Source organism: Erpetoichthys calabaricus, chromosome 5 (genome assembly GCF_900747795.2).
Source record: "Erpetoichthys calabaricus chromosome 5, fErpCal1.3, whole genome shotgun sequence".
NCBI lineage: Eukaryota > Metazoa > Chordata > Cladistia > Polypteriformes > Polypteridae > Erpetoichthys > Erpetoichthys calabaricus.
Genome location: NC_041398.2, coordinates 241,647,699 through 241,666,308, shown reverse-complemented (window position 1 = coordinate 241,666,308; position 18,610 = coordinate 241,647,699). Strand labels below are relative to the sequence as shown.

Here is an 18,610-nt window from a genome sequence, read left to right as displayed (position 1 = left end):
GGCTATTTATAGACACCCTCCCAGCCACATTATAAAGTGACGGACAGTCCAGAAGGCCAACCCGACTGACAAGTTACAGTGCGTCCGGAAAGTATTCACAGCGCATCACTTTTTCCACATTTTGTTATGTTACAGCCTTATTCCAAAATGGATTAGATTCAGTTTTTTCCTCAGAATTCTACACACAACACCCCATAATGACAACGTGAAAAAGTTTACTTGAGGTTTTTGAAAATTTATTAAAAATAAAAAAACTGAGAAATCCCATGTCCATAAGTATTCACAGCCTTTGCTCAATACTTTGTCGATGCACCTTTGACAGCAATTCCAGCCTCAAGTCTTGTTGAATATGATGCCACAAGTTTGGCACACCTATCCTTGGCCAGTTTCGCCCATTCCTCTTTGCAGCACCTCTCAAGCTCCATCAGGTTGGATGGGAAGCATCGGTGCACAGCCATTTTAAGATCTCTCCAGAGATGTTCAATCAGATTCAAGTCTGGGCTCTGGCTGGGCCACTCAAGGACATTCACAGAGTTGTCCTGAAGCCACTCCTTTGATATCTTGGCTGTGTGCTTAGGGTCGTTGTCCTGCTGAAAGATGAACCGTCGCCCCAGTCTGAGGTCAAGAGCGCTCTGGAGCAGGTTTTCATCCAGGATGTCTCTGTACATTGCTGCAGTCATCTTTCCCTTTATCCTGACTAATCTCCCAGTTCCTGCCGCTGAAAAACATCCCCACAGCATGATGCTGCCACCACCATGCTTCACTGTAGGGATGGTATTGGCCTGGTGATGAGCAGTGCCTGAGGAAGCTGAGGAAGCTGAGGTCCTTCAATGGCACCTGAGGAAGCTGTAGGGTGGTGGGGAAACTCCCCTGCTCTGAGGCCTAGTCTGACCCGGACGTGCTTCTGAGCTGTGGTGAACTGCTACACTGCTTCTGTTACTGTGTTTTTTTTTTTTCCTAATCTCAGGTGTGTGATTAACAGTCGTGTGTATGTCGATTATGTAACTTATAATTGGAGAGTCACCAAATCCGGAGTCAAATTCTTTGTATGCATGCATACTTGGCCAATAAAATCTGATTCTGATTAAAAGGGTCACAGTAAGAATTCGAAAGACCAGAAGATGGAGCCTAAAAATCAGAGTTTAAAAGAGTAAAAAGTCAGAAACCTGAAAAATCAACTCACTAAGGAGATCAAGCCAAGAAGAATATGCAACTCAAAGTTGAAAGAACAATTGTGAAAGAAATTTAAAAACTGGGAAAGATTAGTGTTTAGGAAAGTACCACACGTATTTAATAAGTTTGCTCACAAAGTTGGACAACACCGTCTTCTTGGCATCTCAATAAACAGGCACTCGATAATGATATCATAATGAGCTGCTGGTGAGGATGTCGCCGTTGTGCCGTGCTGTCACCAAGGTAGATAGATAGATAGAGAAGTGAAAGGCACTATATAATAGATAGATAGATAGATAGATACTTTATTAATCCCAAGGGGAAATTCCCATACTCCAGCAGCAGCATACTGATAAAAACAATATTAAGAAGTGATAACAATGAAGGTATAACAGACAATAACTTTGTATAATGTTAACGTTTAACCCCCCGGTGGAATTGAAGAGTCGCATAGTGTGGTGGAGGAACGATCTCCTCAGTCTGTCAGTGGAGCAGGACGGTGACAGCAGTCTGTCGCTGAGGTTGCTCCTCTGTCTGGAGATGATCCTGTTCAGTGGATGCAGTGGATTCTCCATGATTGACAGGAGTCTGCTCAGTGCCCGTCGCTCTGCCACGGATGTCAGACTGCCCAGCTCCATGCCTACAATAGAGCCTGCCTTCCTCACCAGTTTGTCCAGGTGTGAGGCGTCCCTTTTCTTTATGCTGCCTCCCCAGCACACCACCGCGTAGAAGAGGGCGCTCGCCACAACCGTCTGATAGAACATCTGCAGCATCTTATTGCAGATGTTGAAGGACACCAGCCTCCTAAGGAAGTATAGTCGGCTCTGTCCTTTCTTACACAGAGCATCAGTATTGGCAGTCCAGTCCAATTTATCATCCAGCTGCACTCCCAGGTATTTATAGGTCTGCACCCTCTGCACACATTCACCTCTGATGATCATGGGGTCCATGAGGGGCCTGGTCCTCCTAAAACAGACAGATAGATAGATAGATAGATAGAGAAGTGAAAGGCACTATATATAATAGATAGATAGATAGATCTTTATTGTCATTGTCACTTTTACAAAGGAACAATGAAATTGAAGGCATAAGAGTTAAAAAAAAAGAAAAGGAATAGTAATAAAAGCACATTACAAATATATACAAATTACACTTGTCATATGTACAAATTGCACTGGTTGACTTAAGGTCTATATTACACATTTAGAGAATGATATGGAACAGTTTTATTTGAGTTCAGGGCCATGATTGCTTTTGGATCAAAACTGTTTATATAAGGTGGTCTGTCCTGGTTTTCATTTCTCTGTATCTGTTGCCCGATGGCAAAAGCTGGAAGAGGCAATGACCGGGATGGGATGAATCCTGTGAAATGTCTATTGCTTTTTTTGCGGCATCGGGAGGTGTAGATTTGTTCTTGCCAATCGTTCTCTCCACTGTCCTGAAGACCCTGTGGAGCGCTTTCCTTTCTGAGGAAGTGCAGCTGCCATACCACACAACTGCGGCCGATTGAACTTTCCACAAAGTGCAAGCAAAATGCGGACGTAAACAAAGGTACGTGTTACGTGTCAGTAGCGCCGTCTTATTCAATTAAAATTTTGTATTGTAAATCTAAACAAAACAAGTAAAAATAAACTACAAAACATACTTAAAACCCTTGTTAAATAATTCATTGGTGTAAATCTCGTAACACATGACTTTAAAAGGATTCTGGGTTCATTATTTACATTTATTTAAATTATTCTCCATCTTTTTGCACGATTTAACACTCATTTTTTAAGGGGGGTTTAGGGTTCTTGAGTCCTAAAAATCAGACTCTGTCATTAGTTTTTTGAATGATTACTTTTGTTTTTGTTGTTTATTTTTGCCGCTATTTTTGCTTATTCACGACTGCCACCATTTGGACTTCCTCTCGTGTTGTTAGAGGCATGTCCTCAGAGGTTGTACTACGGGTTAAAAAGTCTTATTTGGAAACACTTCATTATCCAAGGTTACGGATTCAAAACATCTCTTTTTGTTCCTTTAAATTCTATTGTTTTTGCTTGTCTGTTTTGTTTTGTTATTGTCTCACGATTTCGCCTGGGTAACACTGCGGTTGACTTCTCGGCTTTCAACTGAGATTTTTGTTTTTTATTCCAAGTTTTTCTCCCAGTAATAGTCAGATATTCTTGCTAGTTTTTTTATCAGTATGCTGCTGCTGGAGTATGTGAATTTCCCCTTGGGATTAATTATCTATCTATCTATCTATCTATCTATCTATCTATCTATCTATCTATCTATCTATCTATCTATCTATCTATCTATCTATCTATCTATCTATCTATCTATCTATCTATCTATCTATCTATCTATCTATCATATAGTGCCTTTCACTTCTATCTATCTATCTATCTATCATATAGTGCCTTTCACTTCTATCTATCTATCTATCTATCTATCTATCTATCTATCTATCTATCTATCTATCTATCTATCTATCTATCTATCTATCTATCTATCATATAGTGCCTTTCACTTCTATCTATCTATCTATCTATCTATCATATAGTGCCTTTCACTTCTATCTATCTATCTATCTATCTATCTATCTATCTATCTATCTATCTATCTATCTATCTATCTATCTATCTATCTATCTATCTATCTATCTATCTATCTATCTATCTATCTAGTTTGCATAACATAATGGAGTCTTCTTACCTAAGCCAGATGAGTCGGGAGCTGAGTAGGGCAACAATTACCTGGTGTGGAGGAAGAGAGAAGTCTATTATTTGTGACATTTCTTGTGGTAGAAGCCTGAGGAAAGTAATTTTGTTACATTAAACTTATTAATTTAAACCGAGGACTTGCATCTGTATAGTTCTGGTTTGGAGTTGGGGCCTGTGACTTCCCCTAGGGTCAAAAATATCTAAAATTCTTAACTCTTGGATGGGTTTATGTGAAGTATTTTGGGACTGAAACTGCACTTCTTGCAATGCAATTCTAAAAAAGTCTGGCAGCCATTGCAATGAAGCCAGAACAGCAGTTACATAGCCATTTACTATCCATGTTTTTGTCTCCCTTCTGTTGCAGATTACCTGCCTGCAGGACTTTTTTGGAGATGATGATGTGTTCATCGCCTGTGGGCCAGAAAAGTATAGATATGCCCAGGATGATTTTCTATTGGATCACAGTGGTAAGGACTTTTTAAAGTCTAATGTTGCTGGGTTTCTAGCAGAGCAGTCAATCTGTGGTTTTTAGTTTAACCCTATGTGCTTGATAAGAACAAAAAGGCTCTAATGAAAGCACTTGATAAGGTGCCACATGAGAGGTTGAGTATCAAACTAAAAGAAGGAGTTCAGGGTGTGGTGTGTAGGTGGGTGCAGAATTGGCTCAGACACAGGAAGCAGATGGTGGGAGGAACCTCATCAGAATTGGGTGACGTTAAGAGTGGTGACCAGCAGGGGTCAGTGCAGGTACTGCTGCTATTCTTAATATGTAGAAATGATTTGGATAGGAATATAAGGAACAAGCTGGTTAAAATGGCAGATTATACCAAGATAAGTGGATTGGCAGATAATGAAGAATCCGTTGAGTCATCACAGAGGGACTTGGACAGCAGACAGGCTTAGGCAGATTTGTGGCAGATGAAATTGAATGTCAGTAAATGTAAAGAATTACACATAGGAAGAGAAAATGTGAGGTTTGAATACACAACAGGAGGTGTGAAAAACAAAAGTTCACCTTATGAGAAGGAGTTAGGAGTCGTAGTGGACTCGTCACTATCAACTTGCAGACCGTGTTCAGAAGCCATTAAGAAGGCTAACAGAATGTCAGGATATATAGCTCCTTGGTGTGTGGAGTACAAGTCACAGGAGGTTCTGCTCCAGCTTTATAACACACTGGTGAGGCCTCATCTGGAGTCCTGTGTGCAGTTTTGGTCTACAAAAAGGACATAGCAGCACTAGAGAAGGTCCAGAGAAGAGCAACTCGGCTGATTCCAGGGCTACAGGGGATGTGTTGTAGATTTCATTTTAAATTTGCCATTTTTGCCCATTAGTCTACACTCAGTAACCCATAAGGATGAAGTGAACATTTGTTTTCAGAAACATTTGCAAATTTATCAAAAACTGAAATGCATTATATGATAGATAGATACTGTATATGTGAAAGACACTATATAATAAATAGATAGATAGATAAGAAAGACACTATATAATAGATAGATAGATAGATAGATAGATGTGAAAGGCACTATATGATAGATATGGAACGCATTATATAATAGATATGAAAGTACCATATAATAGATGTGAAAGGCACTATTTAATAAATAGTGATAGATGATAGCTAGATGTGAAAGGCACTATATAATAAATCAATAGATAAATAGATGTGAAAAGCACCATATAACAGATAGATAGTGTGATATTTGCCCGGACACCACCAGTCAAAGACCACATTTTTATACAAAATATGTTCTTTATTTTCTTCTCCACAACACAACACAGTCCCGCACAACTCACAGTGCCTCTAGCCCCTGTCACCTTTCTCCTGGGCCTTCTCTCTCCTCGTCCCTGGGCCACCTGTCCTCTCTCTCCAGGAGCTTCGTCCTGCTCCTACTCCCGACTCCAGCTCTCTGATAGGAGGGATGCGGCCCCATTTATCCTCACTCGGATGATCTCCAGGTGCTGTACCTGACGTCACGTCCTGGTGTGGCGATGACCCTGGAAGGATCAACGTCCATTGGCGTTGCGGAAGTAAATAAACCCCGGGCTCCATGAGGCTCGGGGCGCCCCCTGGTGTTAGATACGGGCCTCCACGGACTCGAGCCTCCCTGCTCCCCTTCCATGGCCCTCTTCTGCTCCAGGGTGGTTGCCCCCTCGTGGCCCGGAGGACAAATATGCCACCTCTCGGTCCCTCCAGGCATCCCAGCTGGGTCTGACCCCCAGCCATGTACGACATTAGATAGATAGATAGATGTGAAAGGCGCTATATAATAGATAGATAGAGAGAGATAAGAAAGGCACTATATAAAAGATAGATAGATGTGAAAGGCACTATATGACAGATATGGAATGCATTATATAATAGATATGAAAGCACCATATAATAGAAATGAAAGGCATTATACAATAGATAAGAAAGGAACTATATTATCAAAAAACAGGTAGGTACACAGATTGGAAAATTAATACATAACTGATATTAAAAAATAAATGTGAAAATATAGATATGAATGGAACTATGTTTGATTGCAGATATGGAATACACTATGCAAGAGATAGTTTGATATAAAAGAAATAAATGTGAAAGGCACTATATGATACCTAGATAAGAATGTAGTATAAAATTAATAGGTACATAAAAGGACAGTATAACAGATAGGCACAATGTAATAGAGAGATAAAAAGGACCTTTATAATTAATTCTTAGATAGATAAGAATGGCGCTAAAAAATAAATAAATTTTAATGGCACTGAGATAGGTAAAGAATTTAAATTATGGTAATTTCAGTGAGCTGACCCATAATCATTTTGAGTGGAGGTCATCTCAAAAACAAGGTAGGCAGTTTAGGTGCATGACCAGGCACAAAGGAATGGCCACTATTTTCTTGACCATTTGTGTATTGTTTTACATACACATTTCAAGTGTGAGAGTGCTGGCCACTCTACATCTTCCTAGCTAATGCTCGTGAGCCAGTGCTGAGGGGGAGTAGACTCCTTTGCTATCAATAGCCCTGTTGGTGACATAGGTTGATGCCTTCGGCATGGGAAGATAAAGAAAACTCTCACGATAGACAGATATGAAAGGCACTATATAATAGATAGATAGATAGATTGATCGATAGATTGATCGCTGGATCCACAAGTTGAAATTTGCTTACTCCAACAAAAAAACAGAATTTAAAGTCAAAGTACAAATCAATAACAAGAAAGCACAAACTATTCCAGGACGGTGAAACACATGTTCAGTATGTAGTATTCCTGTTATAACTTGCCAAGGTGACGATGGGCACACAAGATGGTGGCATTATACCATCTATTCTGCTGGCCCCAGCAGCGGCCTCTAGCTAACTGAGCCTTAGACTGAAGGTGCTCCTGCACATCACATCATGGGATGGGAATGCACAGCTTTACCACACATAGCCTCTTATTTTTCTCCATCCTCTTTTTCCCCTACATTTTACTAAACTTCTTCTGTTATTATTGACTGACATTTTTAGATGCAGTCCTGTACGTGCTGTGATGTGAAACACAGGATGCTCAAAGATTTTGTGTCCAGGACCCCCTTTATTTCTCATCTTAGGGCTCCCTTTGTCCCAAAGCTGTATGGAGGTTTTCATCTTCCTCCCATGGCAGGTTCTCTCCTTTGCCCTTTGGGCACTTATACTCTTTTTGTGCAAGCATGGTGTCCCTTTTGAGTCTTGTAATTCTATAAAGTATTGAATATAATTGTGTTGGGTTAATATTGTAAAGTCTTAAAATAAGTTGTCTGCTTTCTCTCCCTCCCTATGCCTCACAGTCATGCTGTTCAAAGTGTTTCACAAAGTATTTTCACAGCAACGTCAAAAATTGTGAAAATGTTCTTTCCACAGAGTGTCGCATCATGAAGTCTCCATATTCACGATCAGCTACTCCCGTACGGCCGTCTGGATCCAAAAGTCCTGGACTCTCCCGGAGAATCAAATCTCCTTCCTCAGGTAGAGTTTCTCATTCACGGGTGAGTCTTTTATTGTTTTCAATTCGCCCTCTGAAAGGCCCGTTAAAAAATGTATTGATGGGAAAAGAGACACGCAGCACTTTCCCAAATGCTCAGACTCTCATTCAAGCTTGTGTGCGGCCAAGGCTAGCTGATTGTTAAAATATATATATATAAAAAATATATCTGCTACATGGCATAAAAGGGCCAAAGGCGACCATATCAGCATACTAATAAGAAATGTAATGGACCACAAAAGGTTAGAGCTGATTATGTTACACAGTTAATGGTGTCAAGGCTCTGTTGGAGTAAGAAGAGATTTAACTTGGTTAATTAATTATTCATCTTGCCTTCAGCAATGCCAGTAATTAAATAATTCGGTAAGGCTCTTACTTTATTTACCTTACCTTTCCCTGTTTTATGAGGCGATCTCCAGCCTTTAGGGTTAGGGTTAGGATTAGGATTAGGGTTAGCCATATCAAGGTAACTGAAGACCACTCGTTTTAAGAAACGGAATAATACAATGTCTTGATAAACACAAGGATTATAGAATCATGACAAGTGCAATATACAGTATATTGTAATGGAAAACACACAAGCATAAAGAATTGGGGCATCCACAAGCAAACTGAAAATAAATGTGGCGTGTAAACGCATTGAGAAAGGGGGGGGAAAAAAATGATAATATGGCGATGCTTCCTGTTAAGTATAGGCCAGGTTAGGAAAAGGCGGGTCCAGGGGGACGGACACCAGAAGTGACATCAGAGGTGATCAGGCTGTCAATCATCTGGTCTGTAATGGGAGGAGAGAAGAGGCATTTGTAAACAGTGCCATATTTTGGATTGGTGAGGAATTACCACCGCCAGAGCTTTTAGGCTGTCACAAAAGGACACTATATATTGTGAACTGGCTGAACGGACCCCCAAGGAGACATGGTCGCTCCTCCAAAACACCATCTTAAATGGTGATTCAGTGGGAAACAAATACAGTTTTTTTCTTTCTCTTTGCTCTATCAGCTGCAGGCTTGTTGTTGCTGCTGCTGTGCCGTGTGATCTGCATCTCGCGTGGCACTTCAGACATTTAAAAGCCTGTACTGCAGCTGTCCTTTGGGCTCACTGCCTTGTCTCTCTTGCCCCTCTGCTCCTTTTGGGGCTCCCGCTCCCAAGGAGTGCCCCTATGAAGAAGAAGATTTTTCTGTTCTTTTAATTGAGAGACGGAGCTGTGCCCTCCGGGTACACATGGAGCCCGGTTCACTCCTTAAAGAGACTTCTGTTTGTTTGAAGTTTTTGTCTCTAGAATCTACTGAGTGTGTCTGTGCAACTTTGTGACCCAAGCGTCACAATATGTCAAGTAAAGAGAAGACAAAACAATGCCAAAGTGTTGGGGTACCACCCTGGGGACCCCATATAATTGAAATAAGACAACAATGGAAAAACATGCAACAGGTTGCAGATAACGCCCTTTCAGACGGGAGCTCAGAATTGCACTGACTCAAAACGGCCAAAATTGTGGTAAAATGGGTTCCAGGCAGGAAGGGTCCAGGAGGGCGGATAACGGAAGTGACGTCAGTGGTGGAACAGTCGTCAATCTTCCGTATTGTGACCGGGTGTGGGAATGACAGGTTCTCCAGATAACAAAATAAAGTTTGGTGCCACAACTATAGGACATCCTTTTAATTATTCGCGGACAACATAAAAGCAAAAGAAAAGTAACAGCACTACTGGGGGTGCATCCTATATGTGGGAATTCAATAAAAAAGAGGAGTTGATTTCTGTTGCTTCTAGTGGAGCTCTGTGTGGCGGGTTGCTTCTCGGTGCTGTGAGGGAAAAAGGTGAAGACAAGGTTACCAGCAGTGCCGCTCTTGTCTTGGCGGGTTTCTACATACCTTGACTGAGTCTGTCAGAAGGTCCTCTGATGAGAATGTGTGACAGTATACTGTATATAGACATATAGAACAGGAGAAATGTATAGGCTATTTAGAGTTCATGTTTATTTTAGCACCAGTTTTACGATACCAAGCCTTTAAAGATGGTGTCCTATGTTGTGTGGAGTTGTTGCTGTTGCTGCTCTGGGTTCAATTGGAGGATTCTTTTGCACGTTGGTGTACTCTTTCTCTTTGTGACGTGGTCCTTGGTGGAATGCTGTGCTTTCCTCAGTTACCTCTTTGCTGTGTCGTTAGCAGCTTCATAGAGGGAAGCATTACTCATTCTGGCACAAGAGTTTAGATACTGAAGGTCTCTTGTTGAAGTTGTCCCAGCCTATAGGATGAAGTCTTGGGCTGAGATTGCTGCACACTGCAGTTCAGCCTCATAGTTTGGAATGTTAGTGGGGGGTTTGGCCTGCGTCCCTGTTAAATCAGCTGTCTTGATTTGTCTGGTGTGCCACTAAAGGCTAACAGAATGGGCAATGCCCACTTTGTCCTACAGCTCAAACTGTATAGGCTTATCACTCTGACTAAACGAGCATAAGGATTAATTAGAGATCAGAATTTAAAGAATAAACAGTCAGTAAGATCAGCCTTAAAAAGAAGAATCTGAATTAAGCTTAAAAGACAGACATCGAGATATCTAAGTGGGCACAGAGTAGGAACGGTGCTATCAGAGGTGTAGGTGACAGGAAATCACTCCAGTGTCCACTCGAGCTTTGATGTTATTACAGAAAGGTTGTCACCAATCTTGTTTAGCACACTTGACCTCTGTTTTCTAATTCATCCCATTTTCTTTCCCATCATTCTCCTCTGACTGATTCTCGTTGGCCCTGGATGAGTGCAGTGAGACGAGCAGGACATTTTTCTTCCAGTTATTCTCCAGTCAAGTCACCAGGTAAGCCAATAAAGTGACATGGTATTAATGTTTGTATGTGAGGTTTGTCATATTTGGGTGAAAAAATTCAATTAATATCACAGCTCTGTGACACCCCGGACCTTGTAGTGGGAAAGTTGGCACCAAACTACACACTGGGCATCCTTGTAGTTCAGGACTGAGAGCCACAGGCAAAAATGTTGGGTTTAAACACAAAGTGTGCAATTAGTATACAGATGCAGGGACATAAACAGAGTCCTGTGGGCCTTTGAAACACAGTCTAATAGCAAATACACGCAAAAAACAATAAGGAAGGAAAATGGTGATTGTTTATAATAATTAGAGTGAAATCCCAAAGTCCCAAAAACTAAAAGAATAATGTATACAAACTTCAGAACTAAGGTCATCCAGTTGAACTTTTCATAAAGGCTCAAAACTTATGAATTCTGATCTTCCGTTCATGTGGCTAAGGTGGAGTACCGTTGTACAGTTTTGGTCTTCAGACTACAAAAGGACATAGCCATGCTGGAAAAAGTCCAGAGAAGAGCGACAAGGCAGATTCCAGGGCTATAGGGGATGAGTTATGAGGAAAGATTAAAAGAGCTGAGCTTTTACAGTTTAAGCCAGGGGTGTCGAATTCCGGGCCTGGAGGGCCACAGTGGCTGCAGGTTTTCATTCTAACGCTTATTTAATCAGTGCCCAGTGTGGGGAACAGCCCAGACACAGACAGGTAGACAAGATGGTTTCACCACACACACGTTTATTTATACTATTTACAGCCATTTTAGTGCACATACCCAGTGCCTCAGCACCAATCACCCCTTTAAGTCCTGGCCACAACACAATGCCTTAAATGTCTCTGGTCCGCCTCCACTCCTCTTCACCAAGCTTCGTCCTCTTCCACCCGACTCTTGCCCACGACTGTAGGGAGGTGGCTCCTTTTATTCCCCCCGGAAGGACTCCAGGTGCATCCTGAGGGGCTCCGTAGCCACACCCCTGTGTGGCAGAAGCTCTGACGGTACATCCGGAAGTCCACAATCCTCTTCCCCCCAGCACTTCCGGGTGTGGCGGAAGTGCTGAGGTCCAAGGCTCCCAAGGCATCGGGGCGCCCCCTGGCGGTGACCACGGGCCCCTACAGGGTAGAGCTTCAAAGCCCCCAAAGCAACCAGGGAGGACGCCCCCTCGTGTCCTGGAGGAGGCACAAGCCCTCCTCCGCTCCTCCTGGGCGTCCCGGCCAGGCGATAAACCCCACCGGGTGTCACACCAGTTTTCACTACTAATTAACTCCTTTTCCCTTCATTTTAATAGCCCTGTTTTTAAGGATTCAGTCCTCCTGAATTGATTTGTTTCTTCATTAAATGGCAGCCAAACAGAAATGAGATGTGAAACTAGCCAACAGATGACCAGCTAAACTGGGATTTCAAACTCCAACCAATTTCACTCCAAACAGTCTCTTAATGAGAAGCTGATTCTTGCTGTTAATTTAGCCAATTATGTAATTCAATGGCTTGTTGCTGCTCTCATTCTGCCACAGCAGATATTTCCAAATTTGTTGATTTTTCTGTTTTTTCTAAGAACATCGTCAAAATGTTTTGGTGACCTGAGAGACCAACCTTTCTGACACCTTCACCTTTCTTTATTTTCAGATATTGTGTGATGGGCACAGGTGAGCTGGTCATATGGTGGCTTGTTTGTCTCATTATTGTTTGGCTAGTAATTAAGGAAAAAGAGACAACTAAGGGGCCTGAGTCAAGTTAATTAAAACTAAGGCAGAAAAAGTTAATTAGCAGTAAAAATGGCTCATTAATTAAGAAGATGGTTAGAATGAAAACTTGCAGCCACTGCGGCCCTCCAGGCCCGGAGTTCAACACCTGTGGTTTAAGCAAAAGAAGATGAGCAGGAGACCTGACTGAAGTGTTTAAAATTATGAAGAGAATTAGTCCAGTGGATCGAGACGGTGACATTAAAATGAGTACATCAAGAACATGGGGGCACAGCTGGAATTTTGTGAAGGGTAAATTTTGCACAAATAGAGAACCACAGACACATGGAATAATTGACCAAGTGGTGTGATAGACAGTAGAACTTTAGGGATTCTTCAAATCTTGAAGAATTAAGTGGACAGGACTGGCGAGCTTTGTTGGGCTGAGTGGCCTGTTCGTGTCTAGATTGTTCTAATATTTAAATGGATGACTTCTTTGGCTTGCTTTAAAGTCCCTAGTGTCTGCGCCTTTGACAGTAATGTGCTCACAACTCACCTGCCCTTTTTCACTCTCTTCACATCTCTTTGTGAGATGTTGCTCTGAATTTCCCTACTAGATTTAGGAGAGAAACCTACAACAGCTAAAGACTTATCACTTTTCAATTACAGTGATATCAATACCATAGAATAAAGCCAGCTAATATACTAACTTCTAAGTTACAATAAATAGTTCTTGGGATCAAAGCAGGTGTACTTATGATTAGGTGTAGGTGATGGTCTGTTTCTTTCCTAGTCAGCTTCTCCACCCACATCGATGGATCTTCAGTGCAGTTTCTTTCTTTGTTCAGCAGCTCTTCTCCTTCTCCGTCTTGATCGCACCTTGGCAGTACGCCCATTTTCTCTTTGAGGTTTTTACACACAGTGTCCTCGGTTGCTATTAAAGTTACATCTGCTGGGCAGCTCGTGATCAGTAAGCTTCCATCGTTAGCAAGACCAATGTGTGGCTTTTATGTACAGTTTCTCTCTCTTGCTCATGGACTTGCTATATTTTAACAAGGTTTGGTCAGCCTTGTGCAACTCCAATACAGACAAGTCTTCCACCCTTCCAGTCCAGATGACATTTCTTTGTTGTCAGTCCTTTAGCAGGCATCTGGACGAGGCTGCCCTCGGAGTCAGTACACCACTGTAGGTGCCAATGGGTTTTGTAGGATTTGTTTTCAGCCGGTTCGATCTTGTGCTGTCGCTTTGGCCCCCATTAGGCTGAGTCAATGTCATCCTCATCTTGGTGTGCCCACATTTTTTTTGGCGCATTTTGTTGTACCTTCCAGTTTCGCCATAGCAGTCCATAAGGGAGACGGTTTTCGTCCATTCTCCACACATGGCCAAACCAGTGTAGCCTTCTTTTCTGAATTTCCTCAGCTACACGGGTTATTGGAGCCTTGTGATCCTTATCGTTTCGTTTCATAGGCGGTCTTTCAGCAAGATTCAGAGAATTTTCTGCAGGCATCATGTCAGGAATGTTTTTAGCCTGTTGTGGTCTAGCCTAACTAAGGGCCACATAGGAGATTCTTAAAGGTCGAAGCCCTTTCCAGTTTGGATGTGGCCACCACAAAGATTTTCTCAGCCAACGTGCTACGGAAAGAAATGGAAAAGACAGTGAAAAGTGTCAAGATTGGGTGAGCTGAAAACAATCTTTTTAGTTCTGGGATACTGCATTCTGGAGACTGTGCAAAAAAAGAGCAAAAACAAAGACTACAATGTCGTTAAAGATGGGACAGAACTGTGTGAGCATTGTGTGTTGTCTGTTGTCAAATATTTGTATACTGTATGAATTGGAGTGCTGGGATATATAGTTTACAGGTTCGATTGGTGCCATTTATTTTGTGATTTATTACATTTGTTCTCCTCTTTGTCTGTTGTTCTGGGTCGTTTTCTCTATATGAATTTAATTATGTTATTTAATCCATCAATATCACAGGAAGGGATCCGAGGGCAGTTTAGAGGTTGACCTGCTATCCAGATCAAATACATCAGCGAAAGCATGGTGACCTATAGCGATATCGTCCGGGATAGGGTGAAGTGTTACAGAGTTACAGCCAGACGGAGCAGTGAGTTTGTAGACAGAGCCCAGATCTGGGGTGAGCAAGGGTTTTTAAAAGGAAGGAGTTTGATGTGTTGTCAGTGATTACTTAGGTGTACATACGCCCATCATTTGTGGGTAACTATTGGTGCAAAATTATGTCCATCAAGGTTTCAAATCATTACAGCTCTATGTTTACAGTCAAATGTTTAACTGGTACCACCAGAAGACATATCTGGGGTGTCACTTGGTGATTGATCACCTCAATTAGAAGAGGCTACGTTAGAAGAGGCCATGATAGGATGACTGAGACGAGAGCTTTTTAAGCCAAGGACTTGTGTTCCAGGCATAGCAAAGTGCGTAATGTCAGACTGTCCTGCAGTGTCCCACCTGATGAAAAACCCCTTTAATGTTTTTTTTCCTGCTGGCTCAAGAATTGGTGTGTGCAAATCCCTTTTAGTAGATGTCATTTCTCTGTAAAGCAGAATTGTGTTCTTAATTCAAGTCTAGTCTGCCAATCTCATCTTCTTCTTTTTGGTTCCTTGTAAAATGGCGGCTTCATGGCAGATGCGAGTATAACTTAGTGGCCAAGCTGAGTAGAACTCAACATACCTCATTGGCTCAACAACGTCTGAGCTGGAGAAGAAGCAGACAGTTTTGTGTCTCTTCAGGTCTCCCCCACAGCCATTCCCCATGGATCCAATACGTTTAGATCCCATATGTGTCATGCAAATATTAACACGCTTAACAGTGAGTGTTCGGTCTTTTCTTTTGACATTCCCAGAAGTGTGCAGGTGTAGGTCTACTGGGAATTGAAAATTGGCAACACAAACATGGCAAATAAGGATTTCTGACCTCCTGGGGTGATCCACAAAGAAGGCCAGGACTTTCTCTGGCCTGTCTAGAAATGGCCATACCCCAGGCAGCCAGCCCCCAGCTACCACAAACAGGTTGTGGCCTGCATAGGCCCAAAAATGGCAAGCTGGTTTTAAGAAATTTAAAATCCTCTATTACCCTGAGAGCAACCCAGAAGCGCAAGGGGAAATGTTATGTGATGGATTGTCTTCTTCTTCACCACCTTAATCTTTCACTGGTCAGTTTGTGTGCTGCCCTCAATGGTTTCTTGTGAATACAGAAGTGGATTTCCATCATCAGCTTTTGTGGGGGGGGGGGGGGGGGGGGGGTGGTGAACTTCTATGGGGTATACTCTCCATGCTTTACCATTGACATGGGGATGGAGGTTAATGTGTAGGATGGCCCTTTCAGAGCAGATCTTGTAGGTTTCATCTTTACAGTGACAGAATTGATGGCTCTTTTCTGCCCATCTGTCCCACTCTACTGCTGCTGCTGCCACATTTCCTTATAAAATTTATATTTTTTTATCCAATGCTTTTGTGCTAAGTGACTTGTAAATCGCAATACAATGAAGGAAAACGTGAGAAGAACGTCTTGTGAATTTCCCCTTGGGATTAATAAAGTATCTATCTATCTATCTATCTATCTATCTATCTATCTATCTATCTATCTATCTATCTATCTATCTATCTATCTATCTATCTATCTATCTATCTATCTATTATATAGTGCCTTTCATATCTATCTATCTATCTATCTATCTATCTATCTATCTATCTATCTATCTATCTATCTATCTATCTAAGAACATTCAATCATCAAATCACAGATATTTTGTCACAAACAGGCATCATTTCAGATTAAAAAAATTCCTAATAAAAAATTCAAAAGTGTAAAGATGACAACTAGTGCGTAAAATTGCTAAAAGTGACACCATGATAAGCGAGATGCACTCAGCAGTTTTAATCGCAGTGAAGAGGCAGCCTCACCGCTGAAGTGCTGGTGCTGTGAAGTTGTGTACATTACAGCTTTGGAAGCCAACCACATGCAGTCCCACCACCAGGGGACACTGTAGATTGTGCCTCCCTTCTACTCCAGGTGGTATGGGGGGGTTGGAGGGTCTGGGGGCCTGACCGTTGTTTTGAGGAGTCATACACTTTAGAGCCAGCAGAGGGCTCCATTCACCTGACTTGAGTACCAACTTTGCACTGGGGTTTCATGAGTCTGACTTTGATTTGACAATCTGTGGGGCTCAGAGTGGGGAGGGTACAAAAACAATTTCTGAATGAATTTAATAAAATACAATGCCTTCAGCACATCTTCAAACCCCTTCACTTTTGACACATTTTGTGCTGTTGCAGCCTTGTGCTAAAATCGTTTACATTTATTTGTCACTCATCAAGCAACGCTCAATACCCCAGCATGACAAAAGAAAACCAGGAGTTTAGAAACTTTTACAAACTTAAATTTAAATTTAATTTAATTTACAGCTCAGTTGATCAAGCTGCCCTGTGGGACATCCTGAGACTTTGCAGGATCCCCTCAAAGTTGATGGATATCATGGCCGGCCTGTTCACTGGTTCTGTGAGTGCTGTGCAGAGTGGAGGCAGAATCAATGTGTTTTTCCCAGTTGATTTTGGGGTCCGTCAGGTGTGTGTTCTGCTCCTACTCTGTTCAGTACTTGTATGGACTGGGTGTTGAGGAGGGTCGTGGGGTCCAGCGGCTGTGGGGCATCTGTTGGTGAAGAAAGATTCACTGATCTCAACTTTGCTGATGATGCTGTGATCTTCACAGAGTCAATGGAGGCTCTGATCGGGGGTCTCGAGAGACTGAGTGAGGGGTCTGAGTGTCTGGGCTTGTGAGGTTCCTGATAAAAACAAAGATACAGGCTTTTAATGACCTCTTGGGCACAGCAGTGTGTCTGTTTGCGGAGAGAGTGTTGACCTTGTCGAGAAGTTTACTTATCTCTGCAGTGACATTCATGTCTCTGGTGACTGTTCCTATGAAGTCAGTAGACGGATTGGGAGAGCATGGGGGGTCAGGAGGTTGCTGGAAAGGGGTGTGTGGCGCTCCTGATATCTTTGTAAAAGGACGAAGGTCCAAGTCTTGGTGCTCACTGTTTTGCAAGACATGGACGCTATCCAGTGACCTGAGTTGAAGACTGGACTCCTTCACTCCTGTGTCTCTTCGGAGAATCCTTACAGTAGGTACCGCTGGTTTGACTTTGTGTTGCTCTTGGAGTCCCGAATGAGGCACATGACCTGCATTGTGAAGAGGGAGCACCAGTTACAGCACTACGGCCATGTGGCGGATTACTCGAGGGTGATCCAGCTCATTGTTGAAGACCTGAGCGGTTGGACCAGGCCAAGGGGACACCCACGTAACACCTGGCAGTGGCAGATAGATGGTAATTTCCAGAGGGTGGGACTGGACCGCGTGTCTGCCTGGTGGATTGCCAGTCAGGATCATGAGCTGTTTCGTCGTGTGGTGGGTGCGGCAACGCGCTGCACCAGTGCATGCTCCCCCGACCTGATCTGACAAGTATTCAGACATTTCACACAATGCTGAGTTGAAGCCCCTTTGACAGCCGTTCCAGCTTGGAGTCTTCTTGGGTTTGACACAATAAACTTCCTACACCTGGATTTATGAATTTTCTGCCGTTCCTCTTTGCAGTACTATCAAGTACTCAAGTACTATCAGGCTGGATGGAGACTACTTTCAGGTGTCTCCAGAGTCCAAGTTCTGGCTCGGACACTCAAGAACGTCCCCATAGTTGATCCTAAGCCACTCCTGTGTTTGTCTTTGCTTTGTGCTTAGGGTGATTGACCCTTCAGGCCAGTCTGGGGTCTAGTGCACTCTGGAGTAGATTATCATTAAGAACTCTGTACTTTGCTCCAATTTGTTTTCCCTCAACCCTGTCTACTCTCCCAGTACCCCACACCCCCAGCGTGGTGCGGACACCACCATGCTTCACCATTGGAAAGCTATCATGCAGGTGATCAGCACTTAGAATTGAGTCCAAACAGTTCAATGTTGGTTTCATCAGACCAGAGAATCTTGTTTCTCACAGCCTGAGAGTCCTTCACGTGCCATTTTACAAACTCCAAGTGAGCTTCCAAGTGTCTTTTACTGAGGAGAGGTTTCTGTCAGGCCACTTTTCTATAAACCCCTGATTAGTGGAGTGTTGCAGTGAAGGTTGTCCTCCAGTCTCCACACAAATTCTCTGGAGCTCCTCCAGAGTCACCATTGGCTTCTTGGTCACCTCTCTTACCAAAGGCTTTACTTTCGCCCTTAATTGCTCAGTCAGAGGAGTAGTGGTTG

At 42.6% G+C, this 18,610-nt stretch overlaps 1 protein-coding gene across 3 annotated transcripts in view; it reads left to right on the top strand.

Moving 5' to 3' along the window:
* dclk2a (doublecortin-like kinase 2a) overlaps window positions 1-18,610 on the top strand; it is a 203,365-nt gene that overhangs the window by 113,386 nt on the left and 71,369 nt on the right. For all 3 annotated transcript variants that reach the window (XM_051928152.1, XM_051928153.1, XM_051928151.1), the window contains exons 3-5: window positions 4,243-4,345; window positions 7,748-7,852; window positions 10,623-10,673. In XM_051928152.1, coding sequence (XP_051784112.1) covers window positions 4,243-4,345; window positions 7,748-7,852; window positions 10,623-10,673 — 259 coding nt within the window. The remainder of the gene's footprint in view (window positions 1-4,242; window positions 4,346-7,747; window positions 7,853-10,622; window positions 10,674-18,610) is intronic.